We start from the raw sequence: 24,241 nt of genomic DNA on the forward strand, positions 1-24,241 counted from the left end.
TTTTGATATAAAATTGAAATAGTTTTGATTGATATTACCAGTTGCGTTACTGAGCAAAAATCTGCGTTGACCTAGTTTTAACTTGATTTTAATTTCCCACTCTTTTAACTCCGAAGGTTATGGGGTTATGGTATATCACATTTCCTTTTTTTGATTTGTCTGGCAGCCATCTTGGAAATCATATTTTGCCATTTTAAAGCCTTTGGCTGTACCTAGAGTGACTCAGCGGTTGGGGTATCTAATAAGTCTCAATTATATATCACCCAGGTTTTCGATTTGACCTACTCTTCAGGATCATTGGGCTCAAGCTCTTAAATTTCGCTAATAAGAAGCATGTTTTGTCATTTGTCCAAGAGTCTTTTTTATATGGTATACATAATATGCGTGTTATAGGCAGATCAACATGTTAAGAAAATTTAAGTTGAAAGAGAACTACATGTACCAAGTGCTTTCCATGTTATTACATTGTATCCATGTATTTCAGCTGAGTGCCTGGCCCTTGGACCTCTTGTTATTCATTGTTTTTGCTAAGGATTTTCATTTGCACAAAATACAGTAGAACCTCCCTTAGCAGACACCTCTGCCAGGCGGACACCTCTACATTAACGGACACGTCCGGCCAGTCCTGATTTTTTTCTAAGTCATTTCCAATAACAAAAACCTCTGTACGGCGGACACCTCTCTATTCCAAATTGCGGACAGGGCGATAGCCAATTTTTGGTCCAATTCCCTCCCAAATACGGACAGTAGGCAAAAACAATGGTTTCCCACGTGCACTTGGAGAGTCAAGTAGGCCCGACAGGTGTGATATTTGCGTAATTAATCAACGTAATTACCCCATGGCATTGTGTTTTTGTATCCTAATTAAGCCCCGGCATTTGTTTACTCATCTTTTCAACTAATCACATAGGCCTATTGTGTCAACGGACACTCATAAATCCACGCGGTTTTGTCAGTGTTGCGGAGAATATGCGTTAGTAGAGAAATTAGAAAAAAATAATTATTAATCAAAGGTGGCTGATGGATGGAAATTATGGTATTTTTTCACACATTATGACATGTCGAGGAGATTTTGCAATCAAAGGGGCACCTTTTATTAGAGAGATTATTCACGCTCTGAGTTCCAAAGTAGCTCACGTCATTCAACGCAACATCACAAGCAAATACCGATCAGCCAACAGGTTTAAAGTTTCTACGCTAGATGTCGACACAGAGAAAACCAAGACCTGCAAGGCGGGAACTTCAAATCCACCTATCGGACGATTTGGCATAACCTCTCTATTGCGGACACCTCTCTATTGCGGACACCTGGGCCCAGTCCCATGGGTGTCCACAATAGAGAGGTTGTACTGTAGATGAAACTATTTCATATTATGAAACAGCAGACGTTTTTAGTATTTTGGTTAATGATTCCAAAATGATACAGCAATCCTGATAATAACTCTATGGTTTGCATCTTATGGTCAGATATGACCATAAGTTGCAATTTGAGTTCAGTAGTTTTCTGATTACAAATGCTATTTGTTGTCTTTTAATTTTCAGTTGGGTGTTGATGGTGTGCGTGCTGGCAGTGCGGGTAATACAATGAAATACGTCATGCGAGCAATGCCCTTACTTATGTTCCCATTCATCATGAAGTTTCCTGCTGTAAGTCACATTACACTTGTCTTCTGGTCATGGTAAACTAAACACTAGTGTTATGTCTTTTGAAGTCACAGTAGAACCTCTCTATTAAGCCACTCTTGGAACTCATAAGTATTGTCCTTACTAGAGAGATCAAAGTGAATGGAAACGTCAAAGTGGGTTGACTTCTGTACTGTTAAATTGTATATTGCTGATTTTTGCCTGCAGTCTCTGGGATAACCAATATAAACTAGTCTATCTTCTTTTTTGCAGGCCATGCTTGTCTATTGGTTCACATCCAATGCATTCTCCTTATGCCAAGTAGCGCTGCTAAAGATACCAGCTGTCCGTGCAAAGTTTGGAATTGAGCAATTGGTGAAACATCCTGCTCATTTGATGCCAAAGAAAAAAGGGTTTGTGCAGGGAGTCAAAGAGAGTAAGTACCCCCAGGCACAGCAACATTGATTAAGTTAGTCAAGTAAGAAAAAAACTAATTTCTTCACTCATTGCATTTTGTGGTGAATTGTTTACAGTACAGCAGTTATATAGTTACATAGTGGTTACATAATTCTTGTATAGATTGGTAATTCTTTGATGCATAAGCAAATGGCCTCCTCGGTTAACACATTATGAACAGTTCATGTATATTAGGCTGCCTCTGTCCCTTCCTCTCCATATGCAGGGGCCCTAGCCAAAAGTATTTCTTGCTACTCCTATAAGACATCGATTGCAAAAAACTTCCTTCTTGAATTTTCTGGCAACTGGAATTTGAACACTTACTAGCTCACCGTAGCGGAGTCTATACATCACCACAGTGTCCGTCATCGTCGTCATCCGCTGTATCCTGTTTCAAAAACAGTGGCACATTTCTTAACCACTAGAGCTTTGAACTTGAATCTTTGTACAAATGACCCCCAGGTCAGGTGACCTCTGACAATGAATTTCGGTCCGATCTGATTCTTGAGTGGGCCAGAGGTGGAAACCTAAAAAGTGTGATAAGCGCGCAGCAGAAAAGCCGAAGGCTTTTCTGCGAAGCGCTACTATGGTTAACGTGCATACGACGTATCCAATGTAAACAATGTTTCTCAAGTCCATGGATTTGTTTCAAATGGCTTAAATTTGACTTAAAATGGCCGCCAGAAGAGATAAACGCGCGAATGAAGCAACTCGACTATTCTGAGCTCCGAGAGAGAACCACATGAATATTCACACTGTTTTTTAATCACACTTCAATTTCAGGGGGTTTACCCCCCGACAGGCCAGAGTCCTCTATTAAAACTTGTGTACATTACATGTACATTGTTGTGCATATGTTTTGGTTAAAAAAAGTACACCTTGGACCAATCAATCTGCACAAAATTGTATACATGTCAAGAAGAACCCTTTGCCAATAGCATAATAAAGTTTTAAAAAATTCCAATACCGATTGCCTGAGAAAAAAAGATTTCCGTACACCATATCCATCAAAACGTCACTGGTGCATTGATATGGCCCTGTCAAAGTACAAGTTCTAAACTGACCAGTGAGAAAACATTTTCTTAAATATATTATCAAAAAGCATATTTCTGTGATGGCCTGACTCTGTAGATTAAGAATCAACCACAGATTGAGAATTAATTCCACTTTGGTCCATCCCAGCCATGTATTTACCACAACTTCACATTTTGATAAGCTCTGTGACTGTGCCACACTTCCGGTCGCGGATGAATACAGGTCTCTGCCCGACATATGTGTTTTGATTTTTTATACTTTAGTAATAATATCCAAAAGATGCTTAAAATGGATATAATCCCGAAATAATGAAGCAAAAGACGGGCAGGCGTTTCGGAAAAATTTATTTTGAGATTTCAATAAACCTTTTGAACGAATTCCACATGGGCCGTGGTGGGATCCGAAGACACCTTTAGGAGGAATGTATGTTTTTATGGGGTACCATTGGTTTTGCAGATCTTCTGGTTTTTTCTAAAGAATAATCAATATTCGCTAGCAGGCTTTTTATGCTCCCAGGTATGAAGAGGGTTCTATGTTCCTCAGGTTCTTTGTTCATCAGTCTGGTGTTCCTCAAGAGTCAAGTGTCTTCCAGTCTCTTGGCCTGCAAAAACCCTTTCCAACCAATTTTTTATGCATCAACCATTCGGCAACATGTTGGTGCGGGAAAAACCTGATCCCTGACCCCTTGAATTGGTTGCCCAGGTATAACCACAAGCAATTGTCTCAAGGAAGCCACCAGTACGACCTCTTGGTAGTCTTGCCAATATCATGCCAGTGAAAAGGAAGGGTAATGATGGTTGAGGGTTGCAGTAAGGGTACCATCAAAGGAGTACCTCTTCCTCGCTCTGCTCTGGGTTAAACGTGTCAAAGGACTGCACCATCATGAAGGTTTGGAGGTTCCACTCAAGCGCCCCGGGGTAAGCAGCTCAGAAGGACTTATTGAGAGGCCAATAGGGGGGTTGAGGGGCCTTTCCCCCAATGCACTAGCTAAAACATGTCAGAAGGATGGGGGTGGGGGGGGGCTTTCTTTGCCGGATATTAATGATGATGGAGTTGAGTTACTGCTAAAGCGATACACGGAGAAAACTGTCTATCAAAACAAAAAATTGGCGGAAGGAACTATAGCAGGTTCCCAACCAGGGGGTTTGGGGGGTTTCCCCCCCCCCCCCCCCAACTAAAGGCGCTGCGCGCTTACTAGGGCACTGCACTGATAATATTATCTCTCTTATGACTATGAGTGACTCATTTTCGTTGAAATTTTTATGGTAGGTTCTCCTAGCAAGGATACATTATATCATACAGGTTTTTGATTTGACCTAATTTTCATTGTCACATAGGTCAAATGGCCCAAATTGGCTGTCTGAGTGTAACTAGTGTCTTAACCGCTAAAGCTATGAACTTGAAATATGGTGCACATGACTCCCTACGTCATGTTACCTTGGACACCGAATTTCGACATGATCTGATTCTCGATTTGGCCACCGGGAGGCTAAAACTGAAAAAGGTAAAAGGGTAAATATCTCGCTTATTGGCTCACCGTAGGGGAGTCTATACAACAACGCAGTGTCCGTCATCCGTCGTCGTCTTCATCTGTATCCTGTTTCAAAAACAGTGGCACGTTTCCTAACTGCCAAAGCTATGAACTTGAAACTGTGTACACAGATCAGGTGACCTTTTACAATGAATTTCAGTCCGATCTGATTCTTGGCTTTGCCACCAGGGGGCTAGAAGCAGAAACCTAAAAATGGTGATATTCACGTTTTAGGCCAATCTTCGTAATGAACATGAAATCTAATAAGCGCAGTACTTAAATCAGATGTTTCTCTCACCTTGAAAACATTCCTGGGTAAAATCCATTGAGATTAGCCGAGTTAATCTACTTTTTCCGTGCTTAAAATCTCTGCCGCTGAATTCTATAAATAGAAACTATTAACATCGCGGCAGTGTGGTTCCCATTGTGCGCCCTCCCACTTCGCACCATGTCAGGAAGTTTTACGGAGATGGAGGGCGTGCGGTAAGAAGAATGGCCAAAATGACGTCACGTTTTCCTGGCAACTAGCATAATACCCGAGGCGCGGGTTGTTTTAGGGTGTGGGCTTACTGTGGGGTTGGGGCAATTTTGGTGAAATGAAATGATATGTCTTGGGGTTGTGATGTTGTCCTGATTTTGATGATTGGGACAATCTGGGTGATATGGGTTGATTGGTCTGAGGGGTTGTGACTTTGTCTTCTTCTGATGATTGAGCCAATCACGGTATATGTATTGATAGGTGGGGGGGGGGGGGTTTGTCTTCATTGGAGGTGGGGTCGAGTATGGTATGGAGCAAAACGACCGGAAAGATCAAACTCCACAACTCTTCAAAGTGGTCCCGACTTATTTTGACGAACTATTTCGCGAATGGTGAAGAGGCAATGGCGTGTTACGAACTTAGCACAACAAATGCCGCGAGCATAGTGAGTGGCAGCACCAGACGGCGGAAGTAGTTCGCCTAGGGTTTTTTCGACACCCTCCGCACGGACTCCACTCGTTCTGGAACACTCACTTACTTGTTAATCTGCAGTGGTTAGCCTGTTTTTATTGCAGTTAAGAAATGTTAATCGGGATTTTATATTTTATTTTATATTCGCCCCGGGTATTCATATAGGGAGCTGTGCGCTACTTTGCACCCAGTGCTTGGGTCGGGTGAGGCGGTTTTGTTATTATGTGACGTGTATCACGTGATGAATTCCCATACGGTACTTAGAAAAAATTAAGAGCAATTAACAACGTAAGGTGAAAGAGTACGACCAAAATAAAGGGGGAAAATTGCGGAAATGGATGAATGCTTTAAACATATAGTGACCCAATACTTTCCCGGCTTATTTTTGTATAATCCCACACTTTTGATTTAATAGATGGCCCCCATATGCAAATCAGACCTGCTGAAAAGGCACCTTATGTTAATGAGCATGCCCATATATAGAAAGAACAAAAAATGTTATTTCTCCGAGATCGCTGCAAAGTTTACCCATTTAATCAGGCGAGGACCATCTTCATATCAACCACGACTTTCAGGAAAAGTTTCGAGGTCATCCGATCTGAACTGACGGAGGAGATGTGTGACAAACTAATTCAGCTCTACGTCCATTACAGTAGTGATTACCTACCACATGCTCAGGAGAGAGAGGCCAAAACGGTCAAACAGAGTGTATTTTTAGACTGATTCACATGCTATTTTGCTATGAGACGAAGCTTCATTGTATGGCAATAGTGTTGTGGGCCTGTTTTGCGAATTATAGGCAGAATCTTACCATAAAATTTCCACTGTTTTTCTGTGTAAAATGTCTCCAGTGTTGTTGTTGTTGCTAACAGTAAACTATGATGCGGCCTTACTGGAATCCCCTACTTACTTATACTTCTAACAACAACAACAAAGAACTACTGCAACTACCAACTACTGTACATGATGTGATCATGAAAACTGGACTACAAAATGCATGATATTGTCGCAATGACTTTATTCAAAGTACTCAAACATACCTATTAACCTCCCTTGTGTAAAACTACATCATGTCAGTTGATAATGGATGACAGTAGAGGTAAAACCAGGCTTATTAAGGTGTTCAACGCTAAGTGCAACTCGTCAATTATAATAGTGATGATGCCTCTTGCCAGACCAGTCAAGCATTGGGAAAGCATCTTTAATTCAGACAACGTTAGAACTTGAAAAACGAATATGTTAATTTGTGAAATTAAAAGCAGATTTCACCACCAACCAGTCAAATCGGAATACGACGGCGCAAAATGTTCTCGCTTTCCTCCTGCTAAAAAAACCTTGTTCCCGCACTCCTATTTTAATTTATGCCAAGGAATATGATATGATCTGTTTTCACTTGTTTGTAATTAAATGGTATTCATATAATGAGATCAATAATAGTGTCCGTGTCAGATCCCATCGTTCAACTAGTCTTCTCTCCCCAGGTGCCTCACACGGACCTTCAGGTCCCCATACTCAAGACCAACTCTTACGATATCGCCCTCAAAACAACCCTGGAGTCATGAATTCACAGGTGCTCCTGTGAAATCTCAGTTCTCGTTACCATTATAATTGAAAGAACCAATACTGGAGCCCAATGCTCATAGAGACACAGAGTTACCTATATTACATAACAATTGGCCCAATGCCAACAACTGTACTCACACTAACACAACCGGTTCCCCAAAGATTGCATAATCACGTGACCCACATGATTTAAACGGACTAGAACAGGTGTAAAACAAAGGTCTTGTTACATAAATAGGAAGAACTACTTCAATACACCCCCACACACATGACACAGTACATCAATGCATGTAAAGCACATGAGAAAATACAGGGTAAACAAAAGGGCCTAAAATACATAGAAAACAATATTACTTACAGAATGTTTAACGACCTAGAGCCTGACCATGACTCCACAGAACACAAAACTAACGAACTGGGCCACTTTGGCCAAAGATGTTTGAGATATCAGTAGATTACAAAGAGATAGGGAAAACCACTTTGGCCCTATCCACCATCTTGGAAATAACCACCCTTTTTAGATGTAGGGAAGACCACACATACCTAACATAACTTAAAAGTTTAAGGCGGCAAATTTGAAACATGTGAACATTGAAAAATGGCCTTCACACAGAGGTCAAATGGCGTAAATTGTTCGTTTGAGTGTAACTATGGCACATTTCTTAATCGATAAAGCTATGAACTTGAAAATCGTTACACATTACGTCGACACCTGGGCAGATGATTGGGGACAAGAAACAAGCAAGATGAAAACCTGTGCCACCCTTTTCAGCCTATCTATAAAAAAAGGAGAACATCACACTCAAGATAGGAGACCAGGTCATTCCCCACCTTCATTGGCATCAAACATGACTCCAGGATGACATGGAAGACACAAGTCGAGTCAGTCAGAGACAGAGCAATCAAACGATTAGCCCTGATGAAGAAGCTTGCGGGAACCGGCTGGGGCGCTAATGCCAGGATACTCAAGCAGGTCTACACAGGATCTGTAAGACCAGTTATGGAGTATGCTTCTCAAAGCTGGGCAACAACCGCCAAAACAAACCAAGCAAAACTCGACAAAGTACAGAACTTCTTCCTGAGGTCATTTCAAGATGGCCGCTGAGTAGTAACAGGTTGGGGTAGCTCCCCAACTAACCACAGTTTTTGCATGTTTAGAGTTTGGGAAGGAGGATAAGAGTGGGCAAGTGGGTTGATTAAGGTTGGCTGTTCGTGAGGAACTGTTCAGAATTCTTATTCTCTTGCGATTGTCTGATTGTGAGACTTTTCAGAAATCTTTCAAGATCCAGCCCAAAAGGCCCATGGAGTATACATGTACATTATAGCCACAAGCCATACACACAGATTCATACAGTAGGCCTGTGTTCTGTTTCGGACATGGTGTGGTCAGACAACATGACATGGATGTGATGTAATACGATTGTGCACTCTACTTTTTATAAAGGATTATAATATAAACAATTGGAGAACAAGCTGTGGGCTGACTATACCTCTGACAGCTGTAGCGATTTTCCTACTGGTTGACTCGGTGCCGTACCGGATGCTTCTGAGATATAGCACCATCCATAGAGTGTCACACTTGATCATTGTCACAACCTGGTTAAAGACTTGTCTTGACAAGTCTAATATATGAATAGGATAACCCAAGTACTCTATAGATGATCCCAACGTACGTTATCCGAAGGGCGCCGCTACAAAGTCTGTGGGTAGGTATAAATGGCCAACAAAGTCATCAATTTAACGAAAACGTAGATTTCTTTTCATCTTTCTGTCTCATAAGGTATTTTACATCGATAATGCTCATAACCTTGCTCAGCAATAAATTTCTGTAACATAATCTAACTGTTGTTTCATATATTTGCTTTCATATATAGTATAAGCCATGGGTGGCCCGATGCCATTTAACAGTCGAACTCTATATTATAAGTATATTCACGACCCTTGTCAACTACACCAGCGGTGTCCCGACGGGGCGGAGCCCGCCGGGAGCCTGAGTACCAACCTTTCGGTTTGAGACACAAGTCAAGAGTGATTACGTAACAAAATGTTACGTCATTTATAGCTTCACGACGTCACGCCACATCCAATCACAAGGCTAGAATCACGTCACGTGACCCGAAATTTAGTCAATTTTTGAGAGGGAATGCCGAATATAATTCGAAACGGCAAGCATGCGGTTCTAATAACCAGAAAACTGAAACATGGAATTGATCCCATATTGTTAGAAGAAAAGATAGGAAAGACTTCCATGGCTTTTTAATGGAAGAGTTTTGAGCACTTTTGAACTAAACACAGAGCATCTAGGAAATGACGCCGCCGTGCGTAATGGTTAAGCCTTTATAAACGTAAATGGATGTGACGCCGCATTCTCAATTTATACCGATACGATCGCCTCGATAACTCTATAACGAAACATATAACCTTCAATCGAACCCATCCAAATCTTTCTAATGATTCTCCAGATCATATATACAAATTTTGATAATGGTTATATGTCTAAATCTTACATATTTTAACTTCTAAAACAGGTGTCAGACACTGGAAGCTCGAGCGTCTAAGGTATTACGTCAGTAGAATAAGACGGCGGAATCGCACTTCATCTAGCTTTGTCATTAAATGTCTTAAACTCAAAGCACATAACCCTAAAATGGTTACATACTACTGGTAGTTGACATAAATAAGAATTCGTATTCAGGATTTAGTGAGATTTTGATGTACGGTTTAGGAAATATTAAAGAATGACTGTTCAGACCGAAAGTGTACGTCGTTGTCAACGTAAAGTGATTTGACGCGGATCACAGGCCGTAGAAGGCGTGACCCGTAAAACTTGATAAAAATAGTATCATAGATGAGTCATAACCCGAAAAAGACGTACACCATTGTCTCAACAATATCTCTGACTACAAAGTCGTAAAACATGAAAGAGTTCGTATGCGTAGGCTTGACGTTAATTTAATCGATATACGGTGGATTGTCCGAAAGAACTGTCATCCAGGCGCGCGGAGAAGAGTCCGACGGCGCGTCAAAAGTGTCCTATCAAATCTCTGATTTCTTCATCAAACTTTCGATCATATCATGATTTGCATAGCAAGAATATGAGGTGAGTGACCGCAAGTACATCATCTGGGCGTAATAAAGGATTTGGTGAGGAAGAAAATATGTTTTAGATGGAGTTTTGAAACGTAAACAAGTATAAAACCGTAGCGGTGTAATGTACATGAAATGTACACAAAGCATAACAATGGACCACACAATGTGATACACACAGAGACAAATACTGTTACGTTATGTAAAGAAACGACCAGTTTGATGATTTATGGCACTCAACTCGGATTCAAAAGCTTATTTCTTATCTCAAATTAGAGTATCTGTATTTTCACATACAACAAACCCAAACTAAGGCTCGAGTGATGGAGGTAGTAATCAAGGAGCAAAATTTAAAGGGGGAAAAGGGAATGACAGTCTTACTTGCTGTACTGGACAAACAAAGGGGTGTTTCAGTGGCAGATGGAGACTATGGAAAGGAGGGTGGGAATAATTTTGAATTACACGTAAGAATTTACCAAGAATTCTACACAACCCCCAACTAAAATTCAAGCCGAGTTTGAATTTGATTATGGAAAAATTATTCAGAAGTGAGGTCGTTCGTTATCACTAACGGGAACGTGTTATTGCGCAGCGCGCCATGAGAACTCTAACGTAAGGGACAGGTTCCTACTGCATGGTGGTGCAGACTTCGTATTCCCATGTCTCCTCTGTTATCTTCTTGATACCGCCGGGTTTCTCTTCGGTGATCTTGCGCGTGTATCGCTTAGGGAGGACATTATCAAAGATGTTCGGGCGTAGTCCCGCGAACGGTGGTTTTGGCCCGTTCTTGGCGCTTACTTTTGGCAGCGGCACCGATGGTCCTTTGACCGTTCTGGTCTTCCTGGTCTTTGGTGTAGACGGCTTGGCGTTCGGCTTGGCGTCTCCCTCGGTGGTGGTTTTACTGACGGTTTCCGCAGCCCTCTCGCTTATGTGTCCCAAAATCTCTAGAATATTGACATCATCGTCGGAGTCGGACTCTACAAAGTGTGTAGGCGAAGATACCGTTACTCGGATGGGGGAATCGAAGAGCGGAACCTCCGGTACGTCGTTGTGTACCATTCAGGGTGCTTTCACGGGCGGCTCCTTGGCGGGCAAGGTCTTCGGGGGATTTTCTCTCTATTCCGTCGTCGTGCCGGTCAACCTGTTGTGGCGACGCTCTTGTTCTTTCATTCTTTCGTCATGGTGCTTGGAGCTACGTTGTTTTTCCTTGATGGTTGCTGTGCGATGGTCTTCTGTTGCGCGCTGATCTTTCCCTTCATGGCGCACGCGTTCCTTTTCTTTGGAATAAGCTGAGGCGCGCTGATCTTCGGTGGCGTGATGATCTCTTTCCGACGGAACAGTACGTTCTAAACTTTCGCGTGGGGTAGATCGTCCCTCTGTACTGTTACTACGGTCCCGGCTCACCGACCTCGCTATCTGTTCCTTCCTCTTTTTGGCTTTGGGACATACTGTACGGTGGTCAACCAGCTTGATCGAGCTCCCGAAATGTCGTCCGCAGTCACGACACTCATACATCGAGCCGACGCTGCTCCATAATTTCTTCTTTATCATTGCGATACCGTCCTCCCTCTTCATCGCGGACCCGGCTCGACAACTCAACTCGTGCACCGCTCTGGACTTCTCCGTCCCAAAGACGCGATGGCACAGATGACATTCGTGTTTTCGTGGTCTGTTGAATACCATACTGAAAAGAAGGAAAATCATGGCTGAGTGATGTAACGTGAGGAAAAACGTGGCTTTTAGTAAATTAGGAGATGTTTATCGTGTCAGTTAGAATTCCCAGGTTTCTTCGAGGGTTACTTTCACTCCTTTCTCGGTAACCGTTTCGTAAATAAATGTCTGTATAGTGTCTTTAGATTCTGCCGATTCTTCTTCTTGATCTCTCCTGACAACGATTCGAATGTCCTCAGGGGGAGGCTGGAGGTGGTCCTTCATGGCGTGTTCCATGGCCTTTGGTCGTGTCGAAAATTCCTGTCCGCACTGATACGGGCATGGTGTTGCCGGCAACTTGTGTTCTTCTCTGGCGTGCATTTCAGCGCGCTCGGTTGTCGTAAACTTGATCTCCAAAAGGTATACGGGCAAGGAACGTGCGGCTTCTTCTGACATACTGTGATGTGCGTCTGCAACGATTTCTGCGTGGTGTAGACTTTCTTGCACAGATTGCATGGAAAATATTCGGTTGGCTTCTTGAACGGCATGCTAAAGGAAGAGAAGAGATCGTTTTGAGAGATGTAGCAAATTTATTGTTCATATCTTTTAGGCGCGCGCGCAAATCTGTTCTTGGTCTCAGTCGGTCGGTCGGCGGTGTTTCTTCCGCAAAAGTTTGGTCATCATTCGGTTCCTCGGGGTCAATTTCTCTCGCTTCGATTTCTTTGACGGGCCAAGGTTTCGCATTTATCCCTCGATACAGTTTCAACCTGTCGTAATGTAGTACTTTTGGAGTAGCGTTCCTGGTCTTTTGTACTCTGTATATGGTGTCCGAGAGTCTCTTGACGACAAGGTATGGTCCAACCCAGTTACAACAGAGCTTGGTGGCTAGGCCTTTCTTGTATCTAGGATTATAGATCCAGACGAAGTCTCCCACTTTAAATGGCTTTCCGTGATGCCGCTGGTCATACGTTCTTTTCTGTCTCTGATGTTTAATCTCGATTTGTTCCCGGACATTCTCAAATGCGCTCTCTAGTCTAAGCTTGAGTTCTGTGGTATACTGCGAGATTTCGACTTCGTCCGTGTTGGGGTCTCCATATAATGTGTCTAGAGGTAAGGTCATCTGGCGACCGAACATCATAAAATACGGTGTCTCTTGAGTCGTACTGTGTACAGAAGATCGATAGGCCATCATAGCGAAGGGTAGTTGCTCATCCCAATCCTTCTGGTTTTTCTTTACCATCATTGCCAGGGAGTTCAAGAGAGTCCTATTGTGTCGTTCTATCATCCCGTCGGATTGTGGATGGACGGGCGTAGTCCTCGTCTTCTGGATATCTAAAATTCGACAGACTTCCTTAACCAGATTCGACTCATAGTTGGTCCCTTGATCCGAATGGAGCTGCCTGAACGCTCCATACCTGCATATAAACTCCTTGACTATCTTTCTTGCTACGGTTATCGCTTCTTGATTAGGTAGGGCATATCCTTCGATCCATTTCGTGAAGTAGTCGCCAATTAAAATTATATACTTGTTCCGTCTGGCAGTGATTGGTAATGGGCCGAGGATGTCAGTGCTGATTCTTTCCATTGGCACACCAGTCAAATACGTCTGTAACTTGCCCCTATTACGATGCGGAGGAGTTTTCCTTGACTCGCACTTATCGCATTTTTGACAGAATTCTGTGATAGTGTCTTTCATGTTCTTCCAATAGAACCTCGCCTTAACCTTTTCGTATGTCTTTTGTATACCAAGATGAGCCGCAGTTCTGGCCGAATGTAACTGACCAATTGCTTCTTCGCGGAACCTTTGTGGTAGCAGTGGCTTGAGTACCATGGTCCTACCGTCATCTGATTCGTACTGTTGACACAGAACACCATTCTTAAACTCCAATTGATCCCATAAGGACCAGTAGTGTTTATCAGCTTCTCCTTTCAACGAGATGGATTGCCAGGCCGGACGTACAGAGTGAGTTTCTTTCAACTGGAAGATCCATCGAAACTCCGAATCATTTCCTTGTGCTTCTCTAAGCTTTTCGTCAGTCCAGTCAAAGGCCTTTTCCATATGAATTTGTCCGATAAACCTAATTCCCTTCTTCTTAGGTTTCCTTCTCCCCTTTGCCGCTCTGGGACGTTGATACCAATGTTTGGGGATCCACTTTATTTGTGTTGGTGCGGCGTCTTCCAATGGACCTGAGTGTTCTGTCTGTGATGACACCTCATTCGAAGAGTTCGATGGTGATACCTCGCACCCTACTGTTGATGATATCTGCCTTACACAAGGTGAATCATAGTTCTTCTTAATGCAGTAGTTGCATGGAATTCTTGACATGGCGTCGGCGTTTCCATGATGAAGACCTTTCCGGTGGACTATTTCAAAATCAAAGGTTCCTAAATACTCTATCATGCGTGCCAACTGTCCCTCAGGTTCTTTGAAGTTCATTAACCACTGCAAACAGCTGTGATCAGTTCTGACTGTGAATCTTTTCCCATATAGATAGTGACGATATTTCCTGACAAAAACCACCACAACCAACAATTCCCGCCTGGTGACACAATAGTTCTTTTCGGATGGTGATAAAGTTTTGCTGGCGTATGAAATCACCTTTTCTTGTCCACCTTGCAGCTGATTGAGGACCGCCCCAATCGCATATCCAGAGGCGTCTGTATCCAATATGAATTTCCCTTGGTTGTTTGGATATCCCAGTATGGGTGCTGTAATCAGCAATTCCTTTAGTCTGTTGAATGAGTCGGAGCATTCCTCGTCCCAAACGAATTCTTGGTCTGTCTTTGATAACTTGTATAAGGGTCTGGCTACATCTCCAAACGAGGGAATATACGCCTTGTAATACGTCACTAATCCTAGGAAAGATTTGACCTCTGTCAGACTCTCGGGGACCGGCCAGTTCTTGACGACTTCAATCTTTTCTGGGGATGTCCCCACGCCGTACTCAGTTATCAAATGTCCAAGGAACTCGACCTCTTTCTGCATCAGGTTGCACTTTTTGGGTTTTAACTTGATGCCGGCCTTTTCGAGCCGACTAAACACCTCGGACAAATTGGAGAGAGCATCTTCAAAATCGTTTCCCATGGTAATTACGTCGTCTAAATAGACTAAACACGCATGCCATTCCAGACCACTCAACAGCTGTTGCATAAGTCGGGAGAAGGTCGAACCGGCGTTTACCAATCCGAACGGCATCCTGCGAAACTGGAAATGTCCCAGTCTTGTGGTGAAAGCAGTTTTTTCCTTTGACGATTCTTCCATCTCCACGTTCCAATACGCGCTGGTAATGTCAAGGGCGCTAAACCACTTTGAACCTTGTAAACTGTCGAGTTGTGCATCGATCCGTTGTAAGCCACTGTTCGATCGTACCGTTACGCTATTCAGTCTTCTAAAATCAATACAAAAGCGCTGTGTCCGGTCTTTCTTTTCCACCAAAACGACACCACTACTCCAAGGGCTGGTTGAATTTTCTATGATCCCCGATTCCAGCATTTCTTTCACTTGCTTATCTGCTTCATCTTGTTGGTGGATCGGTAATCTTCGTAATGGCTGGCATAGTGGGGACGCATTCCCGGTGTCAATTTCATGTTTTATTCCAGTGGTTTTTCCAATATCCGTCTTCGTCTTAGAAAACAATGCACTATGTTTCTCAATCACTTCTTTCAACATCTTGGGTTGATCTCCCTTTAAGAATGTTGATCCACGTATAAACATATCCCTCAGTGACTCTGGTAAATCGTTCTTTAGTTCCTCTACATCAACTTTGTCCTGAGCATCACAATGATTTGGTGAATACTCGTCTTGTCCAACTTTTAACATATTTACATCACCGGTGTTCCCTTCGGTACTGTTAGACAAACGGCCGGAGGTCCGAGGGGTGTAAGGCACAGCACCTACTAAACTTCGGAATTTCTGTCCTCCCGTTCTTCTCTCCTCAGCGGCATGCTTTACAGTTCTGAAGGTCGAATTTCCTGGCTCTTGCCGAGCCAGTGTAAGCTTGACTTCTTCTCCTCCTACCTCACTGGTAGTTTCTATTCTTTCCGCCTGCCTTGCGTCTGTTAGCCTTTCCAAACGGCCGGAGGTCCGAGGGGTGTAAGGCACAGCACCTACTAAACTTCGGAATTTCTGTCCTCCCGTTCTTCTCTCCTCAGCGGAATGAAAGGTGACCTTCTCTTTACGCGTATTCTCTGCGACGCTGTTATCTTGCGCTAATATATCTTCATTTTCTGGTTCCTTAAAGCTCACTCTTTTCCTCTTATTACTGGTAGGGGAGACTCGATCCCTGTTGTCGAGGTTCAGAAATTGCGCATGTCTGATGGGGTTAAGTATTCCTATTGTTGTGTCGACTTCTAAAAGTATGGTATCATCTGTTACATTGACAATAGGGATCGGAATTAGTGAATTTTCAGAGTCCACGATTGCTTTTCCCACCATGCATCCCGCTTTTATGGATTTTGCATTTTTCACCGCGCCAGTTGGTTCAGCAATTGCCCATTTCCCTCGTATATGCGGTCTTGATTTCTTTGTTAGGACAACGATCTGTGAACGTGGTGGTATGGTGGTTCTTTCTGAAATCACTAACCGACAGCACCTCCCTTTGCCTATCTTAGCAGATCCTAAATCACCGCATGTGACTTGTTCTCCACGGCAAACAAGAGATCTGGCGGAAGGATATAATTCGCAACCAAAATACCTTATGAAATCCATCCCTAATAGTCCCTCAGCTTGTACATCTGCTACTATGACGGTAAATTGGGTCTTTTCTTTCTGTAGAATCCCAATATCAACGTCACATTGTCCGTAAACTCGTAAAGGACTGTCATCGGCAGTGGTGAGTCGTATATCAGCCTTTTCTAAGTTAGGTCTTTCCGTGGGTCGAATTTGGAGGTATTTTTCGTGACTAAGGATTGTTACACACGATCCTGTATCAATTATAAATCTTACTCTTGTGTCATGGATTCTTCCAATAATGAACAAACCATCATCCGACACGGGCCCTATGCGCCGGATGGGGGTTGGTTCAGAGATCTTTGCTTTCTTTTTCATCGAACTCGGGGGATGCTGTCGGGGATTGTTGCTTAAGACAGGCGCTCTCCCCTCTGCGTCGGCCTGAAATCGTTTTCCTGTCTTGGTTGCGGGCATTCCGAGCTGAAGTGGCCAAATTGGCCACAGTTCCAGCATTCAATTTCATTTCTTGGTTTCTTTCTCTTTTTGACAGCCAGTTGTGCCATTGTCTCTTGTAGTTTTTGCATACACTCTGTGTTGGTTTTCAAAATATCAGCGAGTGGGTTTTCGTCAACTCGTGGAGTTACGTTACGGCCCGGTTTCTTGGCTTGTCTCTCATCAGCGACACCTGCCCACTTTCGATAACCCGAATATTCTTCCGCCAATTGAATGGCCTCGTCTAGACAGCTGGGGCGGCCTTGCAAGATCATGACTCTTAGTTCGGCGTCCGGTATGGCCGCAATAAAATCCGCTTTGGCCAGTCTTTCCCTTGCTTCATAGCTGCTGGTGTCATATGCCAAAGCGCTTAATTTCTTGATTGCGCGTCCGTATTCTCTGAAACTCTCTTCGGGTTTCTTTTTTCTGTTCCTTAATTCCGCCAGATGAAGCTCTGACTGTTTGGATGGACCAAACTGACGCTCAAGGACCTGGACAAGGTTATCGTAATGCTCTAACTCATGATCGGGCAGATTGCATGCGACCTCTAGTGCGGCTCCTTTAAGGTGAGCGAAAAGTCTGTTAGCCATCTCGTTTTCCCATTTATTAATAGGGACGATCCTCTCAAACATCCTGTGCCAGACCCGCCAAGATTGGTCCACGCCATTATAACAGTCGATCTTTACAGGCTTGTTCCATGACTTTGAATTGCCTGCACTTTGGCCGTCTCCGGCGTCATGACGTAAAGGGGAGTGGGATCCCGCCTATACTGGAATGTGACCTCCTCATCTTCGCTTTCTATTCCATGTTGTGCGTCAGCCTCAGCCATTGTTCCGTTTCGGCTTTGTCTTTGTCGGAAGTCGGTCTGTACGGGAAATTAGTGATGAGAGAACCGATAGTCCCGAGGGTAAAAGGACTCTTGCACGAGATCAGGACGTCGTCCGCAAACTGTAAGAAAACCTTCTTCTCTTTTGGCTTGGAAGGAGTCTTGTTACTGTAAAATTCAGCGTTCTTGCGGTATTTTACAATAGCCGTATTGATTTCGCACTTGTCTGTAACGTCGGTCGTGAGTAGGTAATCCTCCGCCAATATCTGTGTCATCACCTGGTCGAACTTGCGATGGCGCGTATGCTTGTATGCTAACTGGTGAAGCTTGTTACTGGTGGCTAAGAAGTTATAACTTGTACCTTTCGGCTTTCCATGAAATCAAAATCAGAAAGATGGGTTAATTTCTAGTTTCAGGAGTCTCTACGTTTTCGTCTTGCGGTTGTTCCTCGGCGTCGTCTGTGGGTCGAACCATATTGTTACCTTATAGAAGAATAATAGTGATGATGACCATCCCACAGCTGTCACCAAATTGTAGCGATTTTCCTACTGGTTGACTCGGTGTCGTACCGGATGCTTCTGAGATATAGCACCATCCATAGAGTGTCACACTTGATCATTGTCACAACCTGGTTAAAGACTTGTCTTGACAAGTCTAATATATGAATAGGATAACCCAAGTACTCTATAGATGATCCCAACGTACGTTATCCGAAGGGCGCCGCTACAAAGTCTGTGGGTAGGTATAAATGGCCAACAAAGTCATCAATTTAACGAAAACGTAGATTTCTTTTCATCTTTCTGTCTCATAAGGTATTTTACATCGATAATGCTCATAACCTTGCTCAGCAATAAATTCCTGTAACATAATCTAACTGTCGTTTCAAATATTTGCTTTCATATATAGTATAAGCCATGGGTGGCCCGATGCCATTTAACAGTCAAACTCTATATTATTAGTATCACGACCCTTGTCAACTACACCAGCGGTGTCCCGACGGGGCGGAGCCCGCCGGGAGCCTGAGTACCAACCTTTCGGTTTGAGACACAAGTCAAGAGTGATTACATAACAAAATGTTACGTCATTTATAGCTTCACGACGTCACGCCACATCCAATCACGAGGCTAGAATCACGTCACGTGACCCGAAATTTAGTCAATTTTTGAGAGGGAATGCCGAATATAATTCGAAACGGCAGGCATGCGGTTCTAATAACCAGAAAACTGAAACATGGAATTGATCCCATATTGTTAGAAGAAAAGATAGGAAAGACTTCCATGGCTTTTTAATGGAAGAGTTTTGAGCACTTTTGAACTAAACACAGAGCATCTAGGAAATGACGCCGCCGTGCGTAATGGTTAAGCCTTTATAAACGTAAATGGATGTGACGCCGCATTCTCAATTTATACCGATACGATCGCCTCGATAACTCTATAACGAAACATATAACCTTCAATCGAACCCATCCAAATCTTTCTAATGATTCTCCAGATCATATATACAAATTTTGATAATGGTTATATGTCTAAATCTTACATATTTTAACTTCTAAAACAGGTGTCAGACACTGGAAGCTCGAGCGTCTAAGGTATTACGTCAGTAGAATAAGACGGCGGAATCGCACTTCATCTAGCTTTGTCATTAAATGTCTTAAACTCAAAGCACATAACCCTAAAATGGTTACATACTACTGGTAGTTGACATAAATAAGAATTCGTATTCAGGATTTAGTGAGATTTTGATGTACGGTTTAGGAAATATTAAAGAATGACTGTTCAGACCGAAAGTGTACGTCGTTGTCAACGTAAAGTGATTTGACGCGGATCACAGGCCGTAGAAGGTGTGACCCGTAAAACTTGATAAAAATAGTATCATAGATGAGTCATAACCCGAAAAAGACGTACACCATTGTCTCAACAATATCTCTGACTACAAAGTCGTAAAACATGAAAGAGTTCGTATGCGTAGGCTTGACGTTATTTCAATCGATATACGGTGGATTGTCCGAAAGAACTGTCATCCAGGCGCGCGGAGAAGAGTCCGACGGCGCGTCAAAAGTGTCCTATCAAATCTCTGATTTCTTCATCAAACTTTCGATCATATCATGATTTGCATAGCAAGAATATGAGGTGAGTGACCGCAAGTACATCATCTGGGCGTAATAAAGGATTTGGTGAGGAAGAAAATATGTTTTAGATGGAGTTTTGAAACGTAAACAAGTATAAAACCGTAGCGGTGTAATGTACACGAAATGTACACAAAGCATAACAATGGACCACACAATGTGATACACACAGAGACAAATACTGTTACGTTATGTAAAGAAACGACCAGTTTGATGATTTATGGCACTCAACTCGGATTCAAAAGCTTATTTCTTATCTCAAACTAGAGTATCTGTATTTTCACATACAACAAACCCAAACTAAGGCTCGAGTGATGGAGGTAGTAATCAAGGAGCAAAATTTAAAGGGGGAAAAGGGAATGACAGTCTTACTTGCTGTACCCTAATGGGGAAAACGCTTATTATCAAAACTTTTATTATATCACAGTTTCTTTATACTACAAGCGCCATTCCAATGCCAGAAAAATACATCAAAGACTTGGAAACGTTAATTTATGACTTCTTATGGTCTGGCGGTAAACCAAAATTGAAAAGAACCATAATAACAAAGAACCTCGATGAAGGCGGCATTAATATGCCTGATGTTAGATCGATGATCAAAACAAACCGAATAATTTGGATGAAAAGATTTCTGTTTTCAGAAGATCATGTGTGGAAAAAACTGTTTAGAAACTTTCTCAGTGACAGCAGTATTAACATCGACCTATTGATATGGGCTGATTATGATATTGCATCACTCTTAAAAACTAAAAATTCAACGGATAAGAGCCCTGTATTTTACGTTGAAATTTAAAAAAATTTGTCAGACTGTCAATGTTCAAAAGCAAACTTCATTTGGTACAACAAAAGGTTAATCAAGAACAAAGGACTGTGTCTATACAAATATTTTCATAACTTGGGAATCGATTATATCCAAGTTCTCTATAATCCTGATGGAACAAAAATCTCGTTTGACCAAATTGAACTAAAAGGGCTCCCAAGAACAGAGTGGTTTAAGTGGCACACACTCACCAGCATAATTAAGAAGTCGTATCAAAATATACCTAAAATAACTGAAAAAGTTCTTAAAATCAACAACACCACTCTCGAAAAAGTAAGATCCAACCAAATCTACAAATATATAATGAAAAAGAACTCACAACAAACAGATTATAATTTAAGAACAGCTAAGTATGTGGATCCAAAGGAACTTACAAAAACTAAAATTTTTGGAATATGTCATTAATCAATCACAGATGTAAAGACAAGAAATTTCCAGTTTAGATTCCTACATGATATTTTAGTAAACAATTATTGGTTAAATAAATGGAAAATAAAAGATCTGGATTTGTGTACTTTCTGTACTATTCATCAGGAAACAATCTATCATCTATTTTGGTCCTGTAGGTGTGTGCAAGTATTTTGGAACGACTTAATAGCTATGATGGAAAGACACTTAACTGAAAAGATATGTCAAACAAATGTGTTCTATGGATCAAAAAATGCTTTATTCTCCACAGTGGTCTTCTGTGCGAAGCAGTTTATTTACAATTCCAAAAAAACAAATAAACAACCAACCTTCAGGAAGTTCTTGTATAACTTAAAATACCTTAAACTTAAAGAATTTCTGCTAGCTCGTAAAAATAACAAAATCGAAAAATATGAAGAAAAATGGGAACCATTAGCTCTGCTGGACGAATGTTAAAACGATTTCCCGATTTATGCGCCGCTTGGTGCCACCCAGGAACTACACTCAGGGTGGTTCCAAGTGGTCCATATTCGATACAAAATCTAGAAAAACATGATTAAAGGCGACTTTCCCTCCCGCTGGGTTATGCACCGCTTGGTACCACCCAGGAACTGCACTCAGGGTGGTTCCAAGTGGTCCATATTCGATACAAAATCTAGAAAAACATGATTAAAAACGACTTTCCCTCCCGCTGGTTTATGCACCGCTTGGTACCACCCGGGAACTACACTTAGGGTGGTTCCAGGTGGTCAATATTCGACAAACAAAATCTAGAACAACATGATTAAAGGCGACTTTCCCTCCCGCTGGGTTATGCACCGCTTGGTACCACCCAGGAACTGCACTCAGGGTGGTTCCAGGTGGTCCAGGCTTGATGGACAGGGGAAAAGCCCAACAAACCTAAAATCTAAATACCTTGAACGAAAGGATTATGTTGGCTCTTTAAAGAAAAAAAAATGGAATCACTAGCTCTGCGGGATGAACAGACACAAACAGCTTTTTATGTAGTACTATCCAGGGGAAAGGGTAAGGGTGTGTGTGCGTGGGGGGGGGGGGGGGAGGGGGGAACGGTGTCCATGTTTAAAAAAAAAAAAAATTCAAATGTACACGTACCTGTTTTGTATGATATTCTGTATTGTGTGATACTTTTGAAAATAAAAATTATATAAAAAAAAAGAACTTCGGCCTGAGGATAATCCTAGGAGCTATGAAGTCGACCCCGATTGCTGACATGGAAAGGACGGCTGGCATCGAACCCCTGGAACACAGGAGGAACCAGAAAATCCTCATCCATGGGGAGAAAATCAGACGCCTTCCAAGTCACCCTCTTCACCCCAAGCTTGAGGAAACTCCCAAGAACCGTCTAAAACACAAAAGTCAAAACCATCTGACTAAGAGTCTACAAGATTCGGCTTCTGAATTGCTTCAGCCAGGAAATCCAGTTGAAAACCTGGTGCCAACAGCGTGGTCCCAGCAAGAGCTCCGAGTGGAAATCCAGCCTTCACTAACTGACCTGAGAAGCAAGGGGATCCAACTACCGGATATCCAAAAAGCTCTCACCATGGAACATATTGACCGGCTATACCCACATGACAGATGGACACTAGCCTACACGGATGGATCAGCTGAAAGCGCAGTGAAAAACGGAGGAAGTGGAATCTACATAAGATACCCTTGTGGAAAAAGCTCAACCCTCTCCGTCCCTGGAGGAAAATACTGTAGCAACTTCAAAGCAGAGGTGCTAGCTATAACAACTGCCGCCAAACATCTAGCACAGTCCCAAATGACATCACCACTGTCCACACTCCAAGCCCTAACATCAGAAAACATCGAGTCAGACATCAAAGATCTAAAAGAACACCTCCAAGTTCTCACCAGTAACCACCACATGGTCTTGCAATGGATTCCCGCCCACTGTGGAATACCTGGAAATGAAAGGGCTGACCAACTAGCAAAAGAAGGAAGCCTACAGATTCAGCCAAATGGGAAGCAGTCATACAGAGAAATAACAACACTCCTGAAGCAGAAATGCAGAAATGACTGAAAGAAAATCCAGGGAAACCACCACCCCCAATCAGATCAGCTGTGGCTACTTGACCGAAAAGACGCTACTACCATCTACCGTCTAAGAACAGGCCACTGTGGCCTGCGTGGGCATCTTAAACGTATAGGAGTAAGAGACACAGCAGAATGCCAATGCCAGACAGCAGTGCAAACACCAACGCACATCCTACAGGACTGTCCCCTGTACCAGGATTTACGAGATAAATTCTGGCCTAAGGACACGAGGTCGAAGAAAAGCTGTGGGGAACACAGCCAGACCTTCGGGCGACAAGCCGCTTCATCTCCGCCACAGGACTGAGGTTATAGTTTTACTTAGGCAGGTTGAACGCTGAAGAAGAAGAAGAAGAAGAAGGTACACATTACTCCTAACATCATGTAACCTCGGACACCTGGTAAAAAGTGCAATATCTCGCTTATTAGTGAATTGTTTTCGATGATATTTTATGGTAGGTACTCCAAGCAACGATACATCACATGTCATACCAACTTTGGTTTGACCTATATACTATACATGTAGCATACTTCTTAACCAGGATGAATTCCTAATCACCAAATCTATGCGGTGAGCACAGTGGCCCCTTGCCGTTTCATTGGTGACTTGTTTTCGATGATGTTTTTGTGGTAGGCATTCAAAGCAACGATACAGCACATGTCCTACCGAGTTAGGTTTGACCTATATACTATACATGTAGCATGTTTCTTAACCAGGATGAATTCCTAACCACCAAATATCTATATGGTGAGCACAATGGCCCTTGGCCATTTCATTTATAATTATTACTTACATTACTCAGGAAAACAATTGGAATAGATACAATTTGCCCCCTTTAGGAGATATGTTAAAAGATGCTTCATGCAAAATTGCAAGGTCAGAATTGGGAGGGATTTCAAAATTAGGGAACTTCTGGAAATAACTGATCAGGGTAGTAACTTTTTGGATCAC

General features: G+C 42.6%; 1 protein-coding gene across 2 annotated transcripts in view; it reads left to right on the forward strand.

The window, feature by feature from the left end:
- LOC135495769 (mitochondrial inner membrane protein OXA1L-like) overlaps positions 1-24,241 on the forward strand; it is an 83,029-nt gene that overhangs the window by 44,913 nt on the left and 13,875 nt on the right. For both annotated transcript variants that reach the window (XM_064784680.1, XM_064784681.1), the window contains exons 7-8: positions 1,543-1,647; positions 1,897-2,059. In XM_064784680.1, the coding sequence (XP_064640750.1) occupies positions 1,543-1,647; positions 1,897-2,059 (268 nt within the window). The remainder of the gene's footprint in view (positions 1-1,542; positions 1,648-1,896; positions 2,060-24,241) is intronic.

Source organism: Lineus longissimus, chromosome 11 (genome assembly GCF_910592395.1).
Source record: "Lineus longissimus chromosome 11, tnLinLong1.2, whole genome shotgun sequence".
In the NCBI taxonomy this organism is placed as follows: Eukaryota; Metazoa; Nemertea; class Pilidiophora; order Heteronemertea; family Lineidae; genus Lineus; species Lineus longissimus.